The sequence below is a fragment of the Cryptomeria japonica genome, chromosome 8, assembly GCF_030272615.1.
Source record: "Cryptomeria japonica chromosome 8, Sugi_1.0, whole genome shotgun sequence".
NCBI classification, from domain to species: domain Eukaryota; kingdom Viridiplantae; phylum Streptophyta; class Pinopsida; order Cupressales; family Cupressaceae; genus Cryptomeria; species Cryptomeria japonica.
Window position 1 is genome coordinate 662,708,533 of NC_081412.1, and position 21,445 is coordinate 662,729,977.

The 21,445-nt window shown below is 35.3% G+C and overlaps 1 protein-coding gene across 6 annotated transcripts; it reads left to right on the forward strand.

The window, feature by feature from the left end:
- Positions 1–82: 82 nt before the first annotated feature.
- LOC131855868 (disease resistance protein RUN1-like) lies at positions 83–4,977 on the forward strand. Of its 6 annotated transcripts, none has more exons than XM_059209889.1 (6): positions 83–365; positions 1,176–1,385; positions 1,620–2,190; positions 2,271–2,591; positions 4,375–4,479; positions 4,568–4,977. In XM_059209889.1, exons 2-4 carry the CDS (start codon positions 1,183–1,185, stop codon positions 2,412–2,414), a joined length of 918 nt encoding a protein of 305 aa, XP_059065872.1. In that variant the 5' UTR covers positions 83–365; positions 1,176–1,182; the 3' UTR covers positions 2,415–2,591; positions 4,375–4,479; positions 4,568–4,977. The 6 variants fall into 6 exon arrangements, with proteins under 6 accessions (XP_059065872.1, XP_059065875.1, XP_059065871.1 ...); XM_059209892.1 differs by having other exon boundaries at positions 4,614–4,977; XM_059209888.1 differs by having other exon boundaries at positions 4,375–4,977.
- The last annotated feature ends 16,468 nt before the right edge of the window (positions 4,978–21,445 follow it).

Sequence of the window (21,445 nt, forward strand, 5' to 3'; positions counted from 1 at the left end):
ATCATTACTGATTGACCAATCGTACATCTCCAAACCAAAAGATTAGTCGACTCGGTGGGGTTGTCTAACATACTGTTGTACAAGCCAGGGTCACTCAGTCAAAAAGTATGTCGACAACATACCAATTAGTGTGTTGCTATGGAGTTGTCTCACCTTATTTTCCCGTTTTGAAGCATCAAATCTAACGACTAGATGCAGCACTACCGTCATGTATGTGATCCATAGAGGATTCTATTTTTCCTCGGATTCGAATGACATTCTATGCTTTGCCTAGTAGAGACTTCCTATAAAAGGGTGTAAACTGTAAACTATTAGAGTTCTGCATCCAACTGAATTTCTGTCACAAGGAAGTTCCGAGAAGTCAGGTGAGTTCTGGTTTTTATGATTTTTACTAAATGGACATATATATCTATCCTATCTAGTATTGGTATGGCTTAGCTTAATTTAACTTTGGTTTTCTAAGATTGCGTTTTAGCCTTGTGAGAATGACTGCTCACTACTTAATTTAGCACTGTATAGCAGAGATTTAACAAATTAGTTGTCATTTTTATCTTTGTATATCTAATGGCTGATTTTGAATGTAGTATTGGTAGTGTTTGTTTTGATGAAAACTTGCCATGCATGCATATATAGATAGGTTTGACTATATGAACTTGATACGGTTATTGGGTGCATTTTTCTGCTTCTTAGAGGAAATGTTGATGAAAATACTGCCTTGCCCAGCAGTACATCAATCTGAAAACCCTACCAAAATTTGCAATTTGTTGAGTTTTTCACTGACATAATCAGGTGTCTCCGTGCGCTGATTTAGGGTCATCTTGTGGGGCTTTAAGGCTGGCTGTGTAGGTAATGTCATTTCAATAAAAGAGAATGGTTTTTTCTTTAAGAATGTGATTTGAGTGGATTAGTGTCTAACAAATGAGATTTATAATTCTAGAATTCTTGGAGGAGGTTGAAGATATTGTTCTTCTCATAAAGCTGGTGAATGGTCAATATTTTGTACCTTTTAAGCTAGCTATTCATGTAGTGTTCTTATTTTGTGAGTGAACAATTTTCTATATTTCTTGTTTTATAATACATTGGAAACACTTTGAACAAGCTTTATACCATCCATTCACATATTTGACAATTTGTTGATACTCTTATGATTATTTTCTTGATTGACTATGCTACAGACCCAAGATGCTTGCAAGAATTCCTGGTGTTTCTAGAGGGCTGTCCTCTAGTGCCGTGCTTATGGCAGAGGTGAAGAGGCCCTTAATAAGGAAGAGCTTAAACCATCAGACCATAATGTGCCGCCACTTTACGGTGAGTATGGATTTCACCTTAAAGTGGCTGCACGTTCTGACTGCTTATGGCAGGTTTTCAACGAGTTCAACACAGAGGTGAGGCAAATTTGAGTTTATGGTTTCCTTTTACGTATTTTGTTATTAGTATAAATATTTATTTAGTACATTTAAGAGCTTTGCAAATTTGTGGGGCACAAAATTATAGCTCTCATACAACCTGTTTTAAATTTTTCTACCTAAGAATTGCAATTACTGCTTTATCAAATTCAAGGCCTGGTTGTTTGTAAGAAGAAATTGACCTGTTGACCTTTTTTGTTCTGTTTTTAACAGAGATGGTGAAGGAAGAAGCGAGTCTTTGGCTAAGGATGTATTTATTGGTCACAGCGGCAAACAGAAGATCCTTGCTCGGGAGCTACACAAGGACCTCACAAATAAAGGTGTGTCCTGTTTCTTTGATGAGGATCCTCTAAGCTTGCCAATAGCTGAAAAATTCCCTCCCCGCATTTTTGAAGCCGCTGAGAAATGCAGAGTAGCAGTATTGGTTCTCTCAAAGGATTTCAGCCACTCAAAGTGGCCAATGCTGGAACTTTCCGCTTTTCTCAAAGCTAAAATTTCTGGCAAAAATCCAAACATGAAGATACTACCCTTGTTCTTCATGATATCGCCAAAGTCCCTTTCTGAAATTACAGAGGACAACCAAGTATGGAAAGACTTTGGGATAGCTGATGAGACTCGAGCTGAATGGCATAGGGCTTTAAGAGAAATAAGGTCAATTAAGGGTTTGGAGTTCAAAGAAGCTGAGGATATGGTGCATTTCCGAGATGAAGTTGTAAAAGCCATCTGCTCCCTACTACTTTCACACTCACCTGATTCTATTCAAGGGCAGACACGTCAAGACCAGGTAACTCACCTGTTTAACCCTCCTGAAAAATCCTGTTTTCAAGTGAGTGTCAATGTTTTTAACTTTTCCTTTGTGATTAGGTGTTGGATGGGTTAGCAGTCATCCCAATAACACTTCTTCAGCCTCGTCTTCAACAAATGTTACGGGCACAGTTCTACAGCAATATTGTATTTTCTATGGACCTGTTAAAACTTCAATGTAGATCACCCATCAGCATGCTGTGATGCCCAAACACTGAACTACAGGCCCTTTTCCATTGAAAGTGAAGACTGTTCTTACAAGAGACTTATGGATCTTGAAATTGTGATACATTTATTTGCCTTCAAGCAATTCGCTGTTCAGTTCTGGTTTTCTTCTCAACTCTTATCTGCTGCTCATATCTGCATCAACCAAAAAAGATGGTGAGTACTTTCGTTTATTTGAAATTACATTGTTTCCTTTCTGTCTTGAAGTTTGCAAATATCAATATGGTGTTATCGTTCCTCTGATAGATATGCATTATTTGAAAACAATTGCAATTGAAGGTAATTATGGAATTATCTAATAAGATGATGCAGAGCATATATTAAAATTAGTATATTATCATAAAGTTGGAGAGTGATAGAATAGTTGTATTTGCATCCCGTGAAATGTTGCTTCTCAATTCTGATAGCTGGTCAAATATGCAACAATAAAATAAATAGTGAGGAATTTCGTTTGTCTTTGGATTTAAAATTCTTCCTTTCTGTCTTGAATTGAATATGTCAATATGGTGTTTTTGATTAAGGTGTTTACTCGATTTCACTTGTTGTTTACGTGATATGCATTGTTTGTACAAATTATTGTAATTAAAAACTTATATTGTGATATGCATTGGTGGAAGTGTTTTGTAAAATTATGTAGGGCATTTTAAACTTCTGTTGTAGAAGATAACATATGATGCTCTCCACCATCATTTTCTTGTATAGTAAAATTGACTATCGTCACCTCGATATAAATTATCTTGGAATAAATTCAACAATAAACCACAGTAAGCACATAATTATAGTCTTGGGAACAGTTTTTTTAAATAAAACAATGAGTGGGAAACTTGAACAGATTCATTTTCAAAACATAACATTGAAATCAGTGCTGAAGAAAGATGCTAGCTACCAAAATTTGCCAACAAGAAAATGGAAGCAACAAAGTGGCAGCAGGAAGATGAAAAAAATAAATAATTTAAGCCTATAGAATGCAGAGCAGTGACAAATTTTTAGGTCATGGCAAACTTCACAAAGGGATTCTTATGGTATTATTTCTACTTATATATTATTTATATTCAACGGACATGTTACCAAAGTTGAAACACCTGTGTAGAATAGGAGAGCCTTCAAGTTTAGGAAGTGGAACCACTTAGGCTGTAATAGTTAGACTTACAAACCCTTACACAGCCTAGCATTAACATGAGGCAAACAACTTCATGAAAAGGTACTTTACCATGAGTTCTCCCTCAATACGATCAGGACAATTTAATGTTTAGATTTGCTAGATTCAATTATCTATATTGTAATAATTATTTTTCAAGTTAGAAAACTTGCGAGACAAATGAAGTTTATTAGGCTAATATCCGCAATCAGATTTGTAATTCACTTCTTCAACAGCCTTGAGGTCAATGAACTCTACAATAGTGATGAATTTCATTGCAATTAACACAAATACATCATTAAAACCACAAACAATTGGATGTGGATGATCAAGGGTTTCTGTCTTGTATCGCTTGAGAAGAATGCATATTATGTGCACATCAGGATAAGTGCCATTGTTGTTTTTAGGGCAGTGGTGTCATGCATCCTGGATATATGAGAAGAGCATAGGTATGGAGGAGCCCGCTGGACAATAGTGTTTTGATTAGGATCCAATCTTCTATTTCCGATAAGGTTGATGACAGCACAATTTCTAAGTTTAATTTTTTATGTATATGTTATTCTTAAGATGAGTATATATTGTAAATGATATAAAAATTGCAGTCCTTACTCTTCTAAAAATTTTTTTTTTTTTCTACAATATCAAAAAGTAGAAATAAAAATACATTTTACAAATGAATTTATATTTTTATTATTTGAAATTTTCTAATATATCTGTATAGAGGCATTATAAAAAAAACTCTCAAAATTTTATTTATAGAAATTGTAACTCAAAACTCTTTTGTAACTGTCAAAAATATAGATTTGCAGCTACGCCAAAACTTGCAGGTATCAATGAACTTCTAAATCAGCATCTTAACCTAGATCAATGAACTGTCAGAGATGCGGCAGTTAATCTGAAGAAAAGGTATCAACATGATAACAGATCAATATATTAAGATTTAGATCAGTGACTATCTTGGTGGCATTTGATTAACTCCTTTGATTTGGATCAGAGAGCTGCATGCAGAAATCTCAGCTAAACGATCTTCTGTTCTACAGTAATATGGATTCGCCTAATGAAATAATTAGATTCCAACCACGAAAGCAATGCTCCGGATTTTCATCCTGTGTATCTGCCTGATGAGGATGCCTCAATAGGAACGATGCCAACTCAAGTGTCTTGACTAAGGTTTGATCTGGAAACCCATCTTGAACTTGATAGTTTATTAAATAGGAGATGTTGGAATTACTTTGAGCGTTAGTATTGCTCCTTTTGTAATTCCTCTAGTATTGCAAACAAAGAGCACAGTTTCAAGGCAACTATAATTATTCGTGGAGTTTTATCTTTCATCACAATTTTATTAAAATGAAGTGAGGCCACTGTGAAACAGGGGGCATCATCAGCATTTTGCTATTTGTCTCAGCCTATCTTGTCCCCTATGTTTGTGTTCTTTATGTTGTTACCACTAGATATTTAGCTGGGCAATTATATTTCCCCCTGTTTAATGTGTACCAAATTGATAGTCAATGAATGCTTTAGTTGGAACATTTCATGGGTCGTGAAAGCACCATTTAATTTACTAGCCATTGCTTTTGTTGTTAAAATTATGTCAGCATTTCACCCTACAATGGACTTATCTTCACACTTCTACAAGCACTTCAGTGCTTGATTCTTTATTTTATTTATAAGCCAGTATTTTTTTCGATGAATTTCATTTGTTTGCCATTTTTTAACATTCTCTAAGCAGAATTTTTGTATGATTCTTGCCAGCAGTTTAAATGCCTTGTTTATTCTAAAACATTCTCTAAGCTTTAGACAGTCAAGGCTGGATTTAAACAGAAGTGGAACAAGAAATATGTTAGCATAATTAAAACCTTATTGATCTGAATTGAAAGCTGAAATACATCTTGTGACCTGGATTTATGTCCTTCAGAAATGCTATTACATGGCAGTCACATTCTATGCTGTCTGATATCCAGTATTTGCAGAAACCTTTTGACAGGGGATTTTTATGTGGTCATCATGGCGTGCCAAGGCTTTACTTCACCATCCAATTTCCCATGTATATGGATTCAGTGGTAGGGAACCTATTCTGTCTGAACTTAGTAGATATGGTTGCCTTCAGAATAGTTGAATTGGCAAAGCAAGCCTTGTAAATTAAATCTATCCCACTTTATCAGCATTCTGCAAAGAACAAACATGGTGTGTTACATACCTGAGGTTTATGTGTGATTTTCCTATGGGTGTGTGCTTATGTGTTTGCTAGTTAGAATTTGAAGGTTTACTTAGTCTATTTATTTGTTTGAATTTTTCAAATTTATTCTTTATTTAAGGTTTTTAAGACATGATAGAGGAAACATCTCCTTGTTTTGTATTGCAAGCTACAATATTTGTGTAAAAAAATGAGGACTCTGAAATTAAAAGAGTTGGTTATGAATCATGTCCATTCTTCTGTTCAACTGTAGTAGCTTAATATTGCTTGCGATTATTATGGATGTCATAATTACTAAACCCTATAGGTTGGTTACAATGTTATAATTGGAGAGCTTAGGAAGTCATGTGAAATGTGTGACTACAAGATGATAAGCAAACCTCTAGGTACCCAACATGAAAAGTATTGTACTTATCTTATATTCTTGCTTTATTGTCTTTCTTTCCACTCTCCTATTTCTGATATAGGTGATACTGAGAAAATTAACCAGTCACCAAGTACAATTTAAAACATGCTCTTGGAATCCTAAATACAAAAAATGCTACATGTAAAAAAGATATATCAGAAGGGATGAAAGCTAAAATAAATAAATTTAAAAAAAATATTATAAAAAAATGAAGAGAACGATGATGGATCAAGGATCATATGCTGTTAAAGATGAATAATATTCTGCATAAACCTTTTACCAAACTATTAAATACCTATTGATAGCATTCTAGAATCACTGCAATCATTGCCTAGAATTGAGGGTCCACAAGTAATGAACCTTCCATATTGGTGGATTTCAATTTCAATTTCCCCTAGGCCATTAGCAATAAGTCTATCCACCCAAGAAGGAAATAGCTCTGAATGTATACCACCTCGTGGCCTTAGTGATATTGTCAACTATCCTCTTCACAATATGAGTAGCACCTAGCATTGATCACCTTCGCGCTATAGGCGATTGCCCGCTAACCTTCCCGATGCAACGAGCAGCTCTGATTTTTGTTACCTACAAATAGTGGTAACAACAAGCTCAACCACTCCAATATCACATCTAGGATAGCCCTTGGCAATCTTTCACTTTCATGATACAAGCGAATGTCGGCTAGTCCCTAAGGTACAATAGTTGCCCCAAGCATTGATCATTGGCATGGTCCAATGTTGCCTATCACTACTCCAATATCTTTGAGGTTTAAGCTTAGGTCATCTATAGCCTGGAATTTACTGGAATTCTAGTTGCATTTGACTTTAATTTGCTTAGGTCATTCTAGAAGGTTTACACTAGTTGAATTTAAGGTAAATTATTATAGAGCCTTCTAGACAAACACTAGTGTGAACCGGAATTATCCAACTGTTATATTCTTAGGTTGATCTTGTTCACTATGTTTAGTCATCACAATTATACACATAGTTGGGAAGGGTAAAGGTACTAACATTATATCAAGCAATAAGAATGTGAGATCCCCTCTTCAAATACAAGGATACTAGTGGACTAGTGAGAGGTGAGCCATAGTCTACAATAGAAATGTTGGTTTAATGTAATGCTCCTCGAGGATGCGTCCCCTACCTTTTTTTATCATGATTGCCTATCATACTCCAATACCTTTGAGGTTCAAGCTTAGGTCATCTAATAGCCCAGAATTTATTAGAATTCTAGCTACATTTGACTCAACCTGACAAGCATTCTAAAGTGAACGAAGAATTGATTGAGGCAACTAAAGGTAGATTATTATAGAGCCTTCCAAGCAAACATTGGCATGAACCAGAACCATAGAAGTTGATGATTTAACCTCACAAGCCAAGAATCATCTGCAAGCACACCACTTGACACAAAGAAAGATCAAGCGAGGATAATTTGCTCAACATAACCTGAGAATTTTGTATTGACTGCACAAAAAGATTATGATTACAATGACTATCAAAATAAATGAATTCTTATAAAAGGATGAATGAAACCCTAAAGCAAGATTAAATTAGCTAGTGCCAAGAGTCACAATCATAATAAATGAGACAACTTGAGATATTATTAGCCTGATTTAATAAAAGGAAAAAAGCACCTAAGTTTAGCTTAAGTGAATAAAGTAATTAAAAGACCTAATTAATTAAAAAATTAGATATTGTCCTAATTACTCCAACAAGAATTATCCAACCCTTATATTTTTAGGTTGACCTTCTTGTTCACCATGTTTAGTCATCACAAGTATACACATAGTTGGGAAGGGTAAATGTATTAGCATATTATCAAGGAATAAGAATGTGAGATCCCTTCCTCAAAATACAAGGATACTAATGGACTAGTGAGAGGTGATCCATTATTGTATTGGTTTAATGCAGTGCTCCTTGAGGATGCATCCCCTACCTTTTTATATTATGATTGCACATAACTACTCCAATATCTTCAAGGTTCAAGCTTAGGTCATCTACAGCCTGAAATTAATTGCGATTCTAGCTGCATTTTGATTCAACCTAACAAGCATTCTAAAGTGAACGAATAATTGACTGAGGTAACTAAAGGTAGATTATTATAGAGCCTTCCAGACAGATACTAGTATGAACCGGAATTATCCAACCCTTATATTTTCAGGTTGACTTTGTTCATCATGTTTAGTCATCACAAGTATACACAAAGTTGGGAAGGGTAAAGGTGTTAAACATATTATCAAGGAATAACAATGTGAGATCGCTTCTTCAAATACAAGGATACTAGTGGACTAGTGAGAGGTGAGCCATAGTCTACAATAGAAATATTGGTTTAATGCAGTGCTCCTTGAGGATGTGTCCCCTACTTTTTTACCCTCATCTGGGGGACGCCTGGGAAACTTGCCCTCCCCATCCCCTTTGTTGTCAAAATTTAGGAAATATCCTTCAACTTCAAAAAAATTGTAGGGTACATTGTTGGACGGCTAGCTATCCTCTAACATACCAAAGGACAATTTCAATTACTTTTTAAAAAAACTTACAACCTTTCAATGCTTGTTTGGTTTATGACATGTGCAGTAGGATTTGTTAAAAAACATAAAAAATGGTGTTCGGCATGAAAGTTGTGTGGTTCTGAAGGTGTTAATTTGGGATTGGTGGCAAAGGCTCCACCCTTGACCCTGTCCTATGTCATGACAAGGAACGTACCAAGGGTGTTGCCCCTCAACCCTGTTGGAGGCATTGCCCCCAAACCCCCATCAAACTATAAGTCTAACTAAGTAATAGATCAAAGGTGAAACTTGATCACAAAATCTACAAAATACATTGGACAACTTGTTTATCGTATACAAAGACTGACAAAGACAAAGTTGGCATGCTAGAGTCATTATATTGTTGAATATGAGTTAAAACATAATTGGCAAGAAATGTCATTTTCATAATGCAAAAATGCATTTGCACAAATAACTCATAGAACAATCCCATCTAAGGTCAAATTGGAACATAACCAGTTATCTCTTAACTAAACTTTTCCTCTTTGTTAATGAGTTTGACAACAAAACATGCAATCTTGAAGGCTTTAGGAAAATTTTAATAACAAATCCATATCTTGAATATACACACGAGTCAAGCATGCCATCATTAACTCATGCTCATATGTATATATAGAGAACATCATAATTCCTATTCAACTATCCATGCTCACAAAGGTTAAACAATGTCTATGATGAATGTTATATCAATGCTATCATATGAATATTTGAAATTTCTTCTCTTTAAAAAAAATAAAAATTAATAGCTGTCCCCTATTGTCCCCTAAAAAATGGCCAAAAAGTACCCCTATACCAGTAACACATCCCATCGTCCCTGTCCCAAAAACTTGGGGGAGCATAGGTTTAATGTAACTCTGACATTTAATATTATACCAGCCTTCATTTAAATCAGATTTAACTTGATGATTATATTACTAGATTTAAAGCTTTCCCATTAGTTTAAAGGTTCGTATGACCAAAGGAGGGTCAAGGTAACACCATCCACTTATTTATTTAGGCATACAGTACCTATGGCAGTGAATACCCATTGATAAAAACCACAGAAAATTAGCAAGACTTAATTCCTCGACTTTAGAACAGGCAGAGCCTCAAGGGTCCTTAGCGAGCCACTGATTCACACAAGGTTCATATACAAAAGTTTTATTTCTTCATATTTGTTAATCATTTTTAGTGTCATATACCACAGGACTAGTACAAAAATGTTGGTAATTCCTTTCTTAACTTCATGCAAGCACGAACTACCAAAATAGATGGTTAAGCAGAACTAAGGACAGCCAATTGATCAGCAGATTAGTAGAACTTAATTGCTATTAGATTTTCTCTACAAAATTTATGTGAGGTTTTCCTCAAGTTATAAAACTCATACAATCAAGGTGATCTGGCGATATAATTCTCAAACTCTACAGCTTACAACTAAATGGTGCACCAGTTCCATAACGTGTTACACCTTGCCTCCTATCTGAAAGAACTAATGAATATCCTGCGTGTTGTTTATTTTCACACTATCTACCTGGATATATAGGCAGAAGTGACCAGAAAATATTTCATTCATCTTTTCCTTAGCAAAGACTCCAATGCTCTAATTCTATCATTTATATCCTGGTTTCTTGGCGACAATAGAATGATGATTCTGAGTCAGTTTCCACTAACTTCAGGAATTGTAATAACAATCTTGTCACTTGGAATGGTATAAGTGTAAAGGCTCGCTGCAGGCTTCTTCAACTTAGTGTTTTCTTTTACAACCAGTCATGTTAATGACACTATGCCCTAAACCTTATATCAGCACTGGCAAATGGATGAGGGTTAGCAGTTATTACGGTGGAGGATATATTTGCAGCTATGGTGATAGTAATTATCACAATGTAATACTTATCCAATTGTTTAACTTTTGTTTAATTTTGTTCCTAGATAGCACAGTTCACAGCTCATAAGTAAAAACCAGAAAAAACCAACTTAGCTGAATGGTGGTTATAAGCTAGACTTAGCTATTATTTTTTTCATTTTTCACACAGCTATTAAAGCAAGACCAACTTTTACCAAGCATCTCGAGAACTCCAACCATGTAGGACCATTTAAACAAATTCCTAACAAAATTTAAAATAATTTATGCTATCCAAAATTGGAATCAATCAACCATGGTTTCGTAAATTCCAACCTAGAACTCAAGGCTTCATTTTGACAAAGATAAAGAGTACGTTGACAATAGTCAATCCCTTTTGGGTGGGAACCCATTATTGCTTATAGTAAAACAAAGTGATCACTTCATTGTTACATTCTGTTAAACACCTTGTGAGCATCTCTCAATAAACATCTGCCCTTAACATACAGTCAATAAACTTAATAGAAATGAACAACACTTATTAAGGCTCATACCCTTCCTTGCCCTCTTTATCACAAACATCAAATGGAAAACCATTACTCAACGCAACATTATGAATCTCGCATTAACCATATAAAAAACTATCATAAAAACATATAAAAAACTCAATCGCTCTCTAATTTCTAGGGGTTCAGGTATATTATCTGAATTGGCATTTAAGAAAAAATAGGAAGAAAATACCAGCGCTTTAAGAACCTTATTCTTAGTGGCAGACGTATTCCAAGCCCAGCATTGTTTAAGGTGTATTATGTCTGAAGAAATACTCCTACTATCGCCCGCCCGCCGTCTACACACCTCTGCAACTCGCCTCAACCCCAGTCACCTCTATTCACGCCTTCCCTCTGCCTTTCTCTCCCACGCCACAATCCAGATCGCCTGTTATCACGCCTTCCTCTGCATTTTTCTTCACAAAACAGAGCCTGAAATTGCAGATTTATGGAGGAACGCAAGTCTATTTCATTCTGCGCGCTGTCCTGCATCCGTAGCAGCAAATTTCTAGAGGATTGGAGGGTCGTCATGCTCCCTATATGGCACTGTCGACCCTTCTTCCTTGCCCTACTCCATACTTCTGCACACTCACGCCATGCCCTCTTAACTCGGACTGTCTCCTTACCGAAGTGTCTATACACGGATCAGAATGAACAGATGATCTAACGCAATCAAATTCAGAAATAATAGCATTAATCTAATAAATTGTGAAAATCTGATGACACAAGCAGAATACAACTGTGAAAAAATACTATCCCTGAATATAGTCGCCCTCTCCTTACTGCATGGTTGGTGTAAATCTATTTATGTGTAGTTTCTAACTTGAATGTTTAAGAATGTCATTCGGTCAGTTAAGATAATCTTTATATGTTAATCTCATTTTTTAAACACCTTAAAATCAATTAGACTATGTTGCAATATTTATTCACTCAATCGATAGCTTGCAAATTCATCCATTGATGGTTCATGTAGAATGTCTATGAGACAATGAGAGGTTTAATTGAACAGCCTTCTAGAGTGAAGTGATGGTCTATTAAGTGTGAATTAAATACTTTACTTGTAATTGGCAAGGAGATTCACAGTCAGGTGGTCTATTAAGTGTGACTTGACCTCCTAGTTGTAAGGCAAGGCTATAAAGTTTAAGGATTGTTCTCAAAATAAATTGTTAGGTTCATTTAGGTATCTGTATAACTAAATTCAATTCTTATACATACATCACTACAAAATGTTAGTATTTGGTTAGTCTAAAAATATAACACATATGTATAGATACAATCGCATTGTACATTAAAACAACACATTCATTTCATAACTTTTATTTATTCAACATGGTAATAATTAACTATCAAATATTAAGTTTATAGCTTGAAACATTAGGTCTTAACTATAGTTAAAAATATCAAGCATGATATAATTAGGATTTTCATTTTAGTCTAAATTACATCAAAACCTTAAGCATTTAACACAAAAGAAAATATAAGGTTTATGGGGATGTGACATGAACCTTAACCATATGCTAGATCTAATGGAGGACTACCTTACTTGATTCCTTTTTAGATATTTTTTTGAGTTCTCAATCTTCTTGCTTTGTAGGATCCAAATTGGTTTGATCATATGTTCAATAGACTTCCATTATAGAAAAACTCAAGCTAACACATCTTTATAAGAAAAAATCCTCTTGACAAAGAGGAAATTCATTGTACATGTTGTGAAAACTATCTCAAAAGCTACCTTTGTTGCATTTTTTTTTATTAACAATCCCTATAAAGAAGCCACAAAAACCCTTAATGTAAAATTTCTTGATCCAAAGCATCAATTTAAGGGTGAAAGGTTTTAGAATTCTCCATTTCCCCAATTGTCAAGTCGTTCCTTTGAAGACTAATTATCTACCAATTTACTAGCAACTATGTTGTGAAGTTCATTACCCTAAGTAGCAAACATTTAATTGTTCCCTCGTGTAGGATATACATTTTCCCTATCGAGGTTACCTACAACAATGTTTTGGCCTATTCTTCTAGGTTCTTTAATCATTTTATTTACATATATGATCATTATACAACAACAAAGCTCCATAAATAAGCCCAAAGTTATGTAATAGCCTTCAACAACAACTACTAGAATTTTTCTAATTGATCAATTATAGTAATTTGATTTTGGAAAATAATTTACTAAAAAAGATTGCACAGTTTTGTAGATAATTATGAGTTATGTTATGGTTGCTTGTAAAATCTATATTCTCTTCAATTCAACATTTTCAAGAGTCGTTTAATTGTGGAACTGAAATATAGAAGTAGTTTTATTCTTTACATTCATATCTTTTTTCTATTTATTGTGAAGTGAAGCGAGATTAAGTGAACAAAAACAATCTACTCTAGAAATTTGTAATTTTGTTGAACTAATCCTAGTAGAATACATTGGAGCCCCTTATATTAATAGTTGATGTATCAACCCTGAGTGCATACTACAAATAAAGAACTGATATTTTTGAGCCTTGGGATTAGTAAAAATATTAATCTTTCAAGAAAGTAGGCTAAACTTTAAAGGGAAATTTACCACGTTAAAGTGAAGGTGACTTCTACATCAATAGATTTGGTGCTAGAAGGAGGGCCAAAAATCTTATTCTACTAGAATTAGTAAGCTGGAGTATACGAGAGTAACTAGATCTATGCCTTGTGAGCTTGGATTTCAATTTTTGGAACTACGAAATAAGAGGAATAACTGCATGCCTAGGGCTAACTCAGTCGGTCCCATACCAACCTCATATAATATGTTCTTACCTCAACTCCCTATAGTTCTTGTTAGCTAGGTGCAAGCCCCATCTCTTCCACGACCGATGGCTTTCTTTAATGCTAACTCACCTATTAGATTTGCCAATTACCACGACTTGCCTAAAAATCCAAACAAATTGTGCCCTAATTTTCAAATTCATAGTGATGTTGGAAAACATCTTTGTATCTTCAAAGATATATATGTAAGAGCTCACATTCCTCTTGAAGATGTGGTTTGCAGGTTGTTCCCTTATACCTTAAGTGATGAGGCATATGTGTGGTACATCAATTTTCCTATGGGATCCATTACTTCTTGTGATTTACTGGAAAATGCTTTTTTATCTCATTTCAAAGCTCCAATTGATTATACAATATTATATAATCAATTTACCTTAATTTGTAGAGAACCACATGAACCAATAAGTTGTTTCAATGATAGGTTTCATAGAGCTTACTCTAAGTTAGAAGCTCCATATACATTGACCAATAAGGTTGCATTATCAGTGTATTATGCAGCTTTAGACCCCTTAAAATCAATGTTTGTAACTTGAAAATTCCTAATGAAGGTGAATTTTTTTGAGGCTTATGCAAAAGCGGTGAGTGCAAATAAAGAGATGAGATAGATAAGGTATGGTTTGTTGCCTAGCTTAGGGATTCAAATGATGACTAATCAAGTGCCTCTAGCTAATGGTTCTTTGATGCAACATATTCCATCACTTAATCCTATTCCTAATGCTTCTATGCCTACACCAACACAAAATCATGCAGTTCAAGATAATAGTTAGTATTTCGAGGAATTGATTATGTGTTGCATTGATGTCAACACTAGCTGGTTTGTTGTCTATCGGCTTCCGATAGAGTGGTTGGACTAAGATATTGATCTAGAGACCATCTTTAGTATTCTCTGATATGGTTCTGCTTGTGGTATTGGCTTGGGTTGGTTATTCACGTGTTCCTGACATGCATCACATTCAGTTGGTTCGGGATTTGATGATTTGGATGCTATATTTTGTTCTAGTAAACCTTTTGGTCACAGGTAAGGGTTTTATTGACAACACTTTGATGAAGATCTTTTGATGAATCCGATAAGTGGTGTTGGTGCGGCTTCTAGAAGGTTATCAAGATGTTGATGGTTATCTTGTTCGTGTTATAGTTGATCGGTGGTGTTTCATTTGTCTTATGGAGACCTATTTTAGGTCTGGTGGTTATTATGCTAGGTTATGGACCAATTTGTGTAACGTGTTGGTTGATGCTCCCAATGCGTCACCGGTTGGATTTATTGTTTGGTTTATGCATTATGGTAGAAGGTTTTGTGAGCTTACATTTTAATAATCTGTTGACAACTGATTCGCCCCCCCTCTCAGTTGTCCACCGGTTATCCTAACAATTGGTATTAGAGCTTGGTTCTCTTTTGCAGAAGCTTGACTGCTTGAGGAAGATCCTATGGCAACTAATAATTCAACTGCATATGTTTTCCGGGGAGAAACCCCTAAGCTTGATTCGACAAATTATAGAGTATGGAAGATTTAGATGGAAACTCATTTGAGATGTATTGGGAAAGAAATTTGGGAGATCACGGAGAAAGGCTATACTCCTCATAATCCGACATCTGGCAATCTTCCTTCGACAAGCCTGGATAAGAATATTGAAAATGATTGTAGAGATAGAGAAGCACTCTTGAGTGCACTTTCTGATCAACAGATTATGAGACTAAGTGACCAATCTAATGCGAAGGCTATATGGGATAACTTGGAAGCTTTGAATGAAGGTGACCCTATTGTTAAAATTGTTAAACTTGATGATTACCGGGTAAGGTATGAGAACCTAAATATGGAAGAAGATGAAAGGATTACTGCTTTCATGGAAAGAGTTAATGAAATTGTAATGGGAATTTAGTGTTGTGGTTGATCTTTAAGCGAAGATGAGAGTGTTTCTAAATTTTTGAGAGCTTTGCACCGGTTTACAAGATGAAGGCTTTCTACAATTAATGAGTTGAGAACAATGGCTAACACTTTTGTTAACCGGTATACTTTGGTTGGAAAATTGTTTGCTTTTGAGCTTGAAGAATTTGGTCCTCAAGGAGCTGAAAAGACCGAATCTACTTTTCATGCACCTACATTATCAACTGGCAAGAGTGATTGGAAAGATTTATATGTGAAGGAACTGTATGAAATGAAGAAAGAAGATGAAGAGTTTGAGCAACTTGAAGCCCTATTTTCTAGAAGAGTACCTAAAGGTCTTGCTGGAAGTAAGTATGAAGGAAAATCACCTTTTAAATGTTTTGCATGCAATAAGATAGGTCATTTTGCATCTAGATGTCTTGAGAGGAATTCAAGATTTGAAGAGAGAGCTAGAAGATCTTTTAGGCCTAACATGATTATCAGAATAAGCATAAGTGTAGGAGAAACAAAGACAAATCATGTTACTATGCAGATGAGGAAGGTGTAACTGATTCTGATGATGAACTGACACAAGATTCGGCTAGTGGATCTGGTAGTGATAAGGAATGGGTATTTTTGGCTATTAAGGAAGATGCTCCGGTACCTGTTGTTCAAAATGAGGAAAAGGCTCTTGCTGCTAAAATTGAAGACAAGGATGAATGGGTGATATATAGTGGTTGTTCACATCATATGACTAGAGATAAAAGGAAGTTTTTATCTTTGTCAAAATTTGATGGTGGACTGGTTAGATTTGGAGATGACAAAGCATGCATGGTCAGAGGAAGAGGAACTATATCTTTGGATGGTAAGCATAATACTGATAATGTTTATTATGTTCAAGTTTTAAGGCATAATCTTTTGAGTGTAGGATAATTGGTGGATAAGGGATTTCAATTATAGTTCAAGGATGGAAATTGCAAAATCATTAACAAATCAAGTTTGGAGATTGCAACGGGGGTCATGTGAATTTTGATTGCATTGTAAAGATCAGTTCAACTAAGGTTGTTAGAGATATACCTAGGATTGTGAAGCCCTATAATCTAGTATGTAAGGAATGTTAATTGGGAAAGAAGGTCATAACTTCTTTTAAGAGTATACAAGATAAATATAATGATGTTCTTGATCTTATTCATACTGATTTATGTGGTCCTTCTAGACTTAAGAGTTTTCAGGGTGATAGATATTTTATGCTAATCATTGATGACTATTCTAAATTGATGTGGGTTACTTTTCTAAGGGAGAAATTTGAGGCTTTTGAAAAGTTTAAGATCGTTAAAGCTAAAGTTGAGACAAAGACAGGGTTGAAGATTAAATGCTTAAGGTCAGATCAAGGTGGTGAATTCACATCCGGTGAATTTAACAGTTATTGTGAGAAGCATGGGACAAGGAGACAATTGTCTAGCCCCCGAACACCTCAACAGAATGGTGTTGTGGAAAGAAAGAACAGTTTATCTTGGATGCGGCTAGAACTATGATGATGGAAGCTAATCTGCATCATATCTATTGGAGAGAAGTTGTGAGTACGGTGGTATACACATTCAACATAGTTCATATCAAAGGAGACACTATTAAGACACCTTATGAGTTATGGTTTGGTCATACACCTTCAGTTAAGTATTTCAGAATCTTTGGTAGTAAATGTTATATCAAAAGAGACGATTCCATTGGAAAGTTTGATCCTAGATGTGATGAAGGTATATTTATCGGTTATTCTAATGAAAGAAAAGCATATAGATGTTATAACAAGATATTGTAGAGAATTGTGGAAAGCGCTAATGTCAAGGTGGATGAGTTGTACAAAGGTTAAATCAGAACTTATGAGAGAGAACCAGAAGTGGAGATGATCATAACTGAACTAGTAGCACCTGTACTGGAACAAAATATTGAACCAGTTACTCCGACAGTATCAGAAAATTCAAAACTAACTGAAGATCAGAGCAAGAAAACAGAAAGTCAGAAGACACCTCAGTATGTAAGGTTGAATCATTCTGAAGATCATATCATTGGAAACAAGAACAAAGGAGTGATGACAAGAAGAAGGTTGACAACTTATGAGGTATGTTTAAGTTCTCAAGTTGAATCGGCATTAGTTATTGAAGCTTGTAAAGATGAATGCTGGATGAAAGCTATGGAAGAGGAATTAGATCAAATTGAAAAGAACACATGGACTTTAGTTCCCTGGCCTAAAAAGAAGAATGTTATTGGAACTAAATAGGTTCTTAGGAATAAACTGAATGAGGATGGACAAGTTGTGAGGAATAAGGCTAGATTGGTATGTAAAGGATATTCTCAGAAGGAAGGAATTGATTATGATGAGACATTTTCTTCGGTAGCTAGGATTGAAGCTGTGAGATTATTTCTTGCTTATGATGTCCATAAGAAATACAAGGTTTATCTAATGGATGTTAAAATGTGCATTTTTTAATGGAGATCTTGAAGAGGAAGTTTATATTGAGCAATCTGATGGTTTTTCACTTTCAGCTGATAAAAACATGGTTTGCAGGTTAAGGAAAGCATTATATGGATTGAAACAAGCCCCTAGAGATTGGTATTGCTAGATTGGACAAATATCTTTTGAAGCTTGGTTTTACTAAAGGTAATGCTTGTGTGTGTGAAAAGTGGACTTGTATATGTATTTGCAATACACAACACTTCAATCAAGTCATTACATGCATGGTTAGACAGATATAAACATGAATATGAAAACCATAACAAATCGACCCATTGCCTTCTAAAAGATGCAAGTATAAGATTGCTCTCAGATTATAAGCAATACCAGTGACTAGACAACATCAAGACGAAGGATTTAATCTATATGAGCATGATGAATGCTAGATGGATGCAATATTGATCTAACAAGATTTAAGCAATAAATGAGCTAAATGATTTAATCAATATGAAATAATTAACATGCAATATATCAATGAGTCTAGAGCAAAAACAGTATAATAACAATATATTCTCCAGCCTCCAGGATTTTTTAATGAGAGATGAGAGCCTGAATTTATAGAAAATTTAGAAAGAAACCAATGACTGAGATCAAATTATGATGAGCGGTCAAGATTTTCCAAGAGGAAGCACAATCCAAGTGAATTGATGTGATTGGATGCTTTTCTCAGTTTTAAAGGAAATTGAACTAAAATTAAGATAAAATCAAGAAAAAACTGATTTATTCTCTCTTTCATTCAATTTTAATATTTAATTGTTTTAATTGCTTTCTTTGAGATTATTTATCAAATTTTAATTTGGTTTTCAAGATTATCTCCAATTGATTTCTTTTCTCAAATTTTTAATTCTTTCTTGGTCAATTAATTCCTTTTTTTGATTTATTTCCTGTGTAGGGGAAAAAGCGAGACTAGGTTAACGTGCCCTAATCCTACCTTTTGACACACATTACGGAATACGAAAGAGCCTAGAGGTATCACACAATTGGCTACTTCTTTTTGTGAAAGAGAGAGCCACAGGCTACCTGTTAGGATTTCTATTCCTTTGTTGTAATTGAAAGATAAAATGATACAAGTTCAAGTCCTAATCCCAAAATGCACGTACGAACTAATAACAAGATTACAGAATTGAGATTAAACAATGAACAGCGGTAAATACAAGGACGAAATAAGAATGCAGATGCGTACCCGGAGTCAAAATGTGATTGAAAATGTTCAGGACGGGGGCGTGGGCGCCACTGTCCTGATACTGTGCCGGAAACTGCTGTCTTGCACTCTGGAAACTGTCGGAAATGCTGTCTGTCAGGAGGACCAGGGCACCCAACACCTCTGTCCTAGGGACCAGGGTGCCCAGCGCCCCTTTCCTAGCAGGACCAGGGTGCCCCACGCCCCTGTCCAGGTCTTTTGCTCTGCAATTTGGTATGGAGTGCTGTCTCGACCTGCTTTTCCCGGATCTGTAACCTGCGGCGTCATCCGAGTCCCGAAACCTGCACTTATATCTGAAAAGGGTGTGGACGGCTATATAGGGTTTTGCCTTAGTCAAACCCCCGCTTCGGTGATTTCCACCTCCACAAATAGCCAAGTTGTATTGTAAAATGTATTGTGTGTGTGCAAGATCCTAAAATGCAAGCAAGCAAACTAGAGCAACCTAGAAAGTAAACCCTAATTGCTTGTAAATGATGATGTAAATGCTCTAAATCAAGATGCAAAGTGATCTAAAGCATGAATAAGTGATGTATTGAAGCTTATGCAAAGACATGAAAACAACATGAAAGCATACCCAACCCCCAAGGGAGGGGTACAAGCCAATCCTCAATCGGTAATCTCCTATTGTTCTTCAATGTCTTCCAAGCCCTAAATGAATGAATGAAATTGATAAATGCTTGATAGAGGGATGTTGAATGTTGTTGAAGTCTTCAAAGATCTGCTCTTTCGCTGCATATGAGGTTCTTGAAAACAAAAATCGGATCCCTTCAAATGAAGAAAGAGAGCTCTTATGTATGAAACCCTAGGTCATAATTTCATCTTTTGGCCGACCTAGAGATTGAATTTCCCGCCAATTTCTTGGGGTTAAGCTTTATTTTATGATTGGATTGTGCTCCTAAAATTTTGGGAAAAATGTCCGGGACCATGTGCACTCTGGGCGCCACGGTCCCGACAGCTTTTCACCAAATTTTCAGGGCCGTCGGATATGATGATTTTAGAGAGAATCCCGAAGCTACAGGTGATTTCGAGATGTTTTGACCCCCGAAACCAAGCCCCCAAGTTCAAAATAGGACCTAATTAGGGTTTTTGATTGAATGATGTATTGGAGGAATAAAATGAAAAGGGCACACTTTAACGAAAGGGCCCAACTTTATGATGTGGAGAATGGTGAAATAGGACTTTAGACCTAATTAATTTGATTAATTAAGTGCTAAAGGAGAAATGCAATGCAAAATGTAAAATGCACCAAGGCGGGTGCTAAACTAGGTGTGAAATTGTACCACCCTAGCAAGTGCGTATAATTTACGACGCTACATTTCCATTTTTGAAGATTTGTGCTCAATTGATTTATTTGAATTTCTCTTTCTTGATTTAATGGCAAATTGATTTATTTAATTAAATATGCTAGGATATTTAATAAAATAAATAAGATAATTGTTTAAAATGATTTTCTTGGAATTATTTAATTAATTAAATATAAATATTTAATTAATATTGGTTGATTAATTTTGCCATGTGACATTTAATGATTTAGAAATTAATTGTGTGCGCAAGATTTACTTAATTGCCTTTGGTTAGGACCTTAGTGACATTGTCGAGATTAGGGGCTCATGGTTTAGATGACCATTTTTAGGGTATTACATTTGCCCCTCTTTGAATTAATGTGCGAGCAACGTGTTGGTTCAAAGAATAGTTGATGTTGAGGAGATGCCAGTTCTGAACTTGATTGATCATGAACTAGATTAAAAAGCGAGGTGTTTAGCTTGATTCGAAGTGACAAAGCTAAATGAAGTATGATTAAAGCGATACCGATCCCGAACTTGATTGAACTAGGAACGATAGAAAACAAAAGATACCGAACTTGAACTTGATTGATCAAGAAGTGGATCTTACTGATCTAGAACTTGATTGATCTAGACACAGTGAGTGATGATAAAAATCGATCTTGAACTTGATTGATCAAGATACGATAAAGATAAACTATTCAGCTTGATCAAGAAA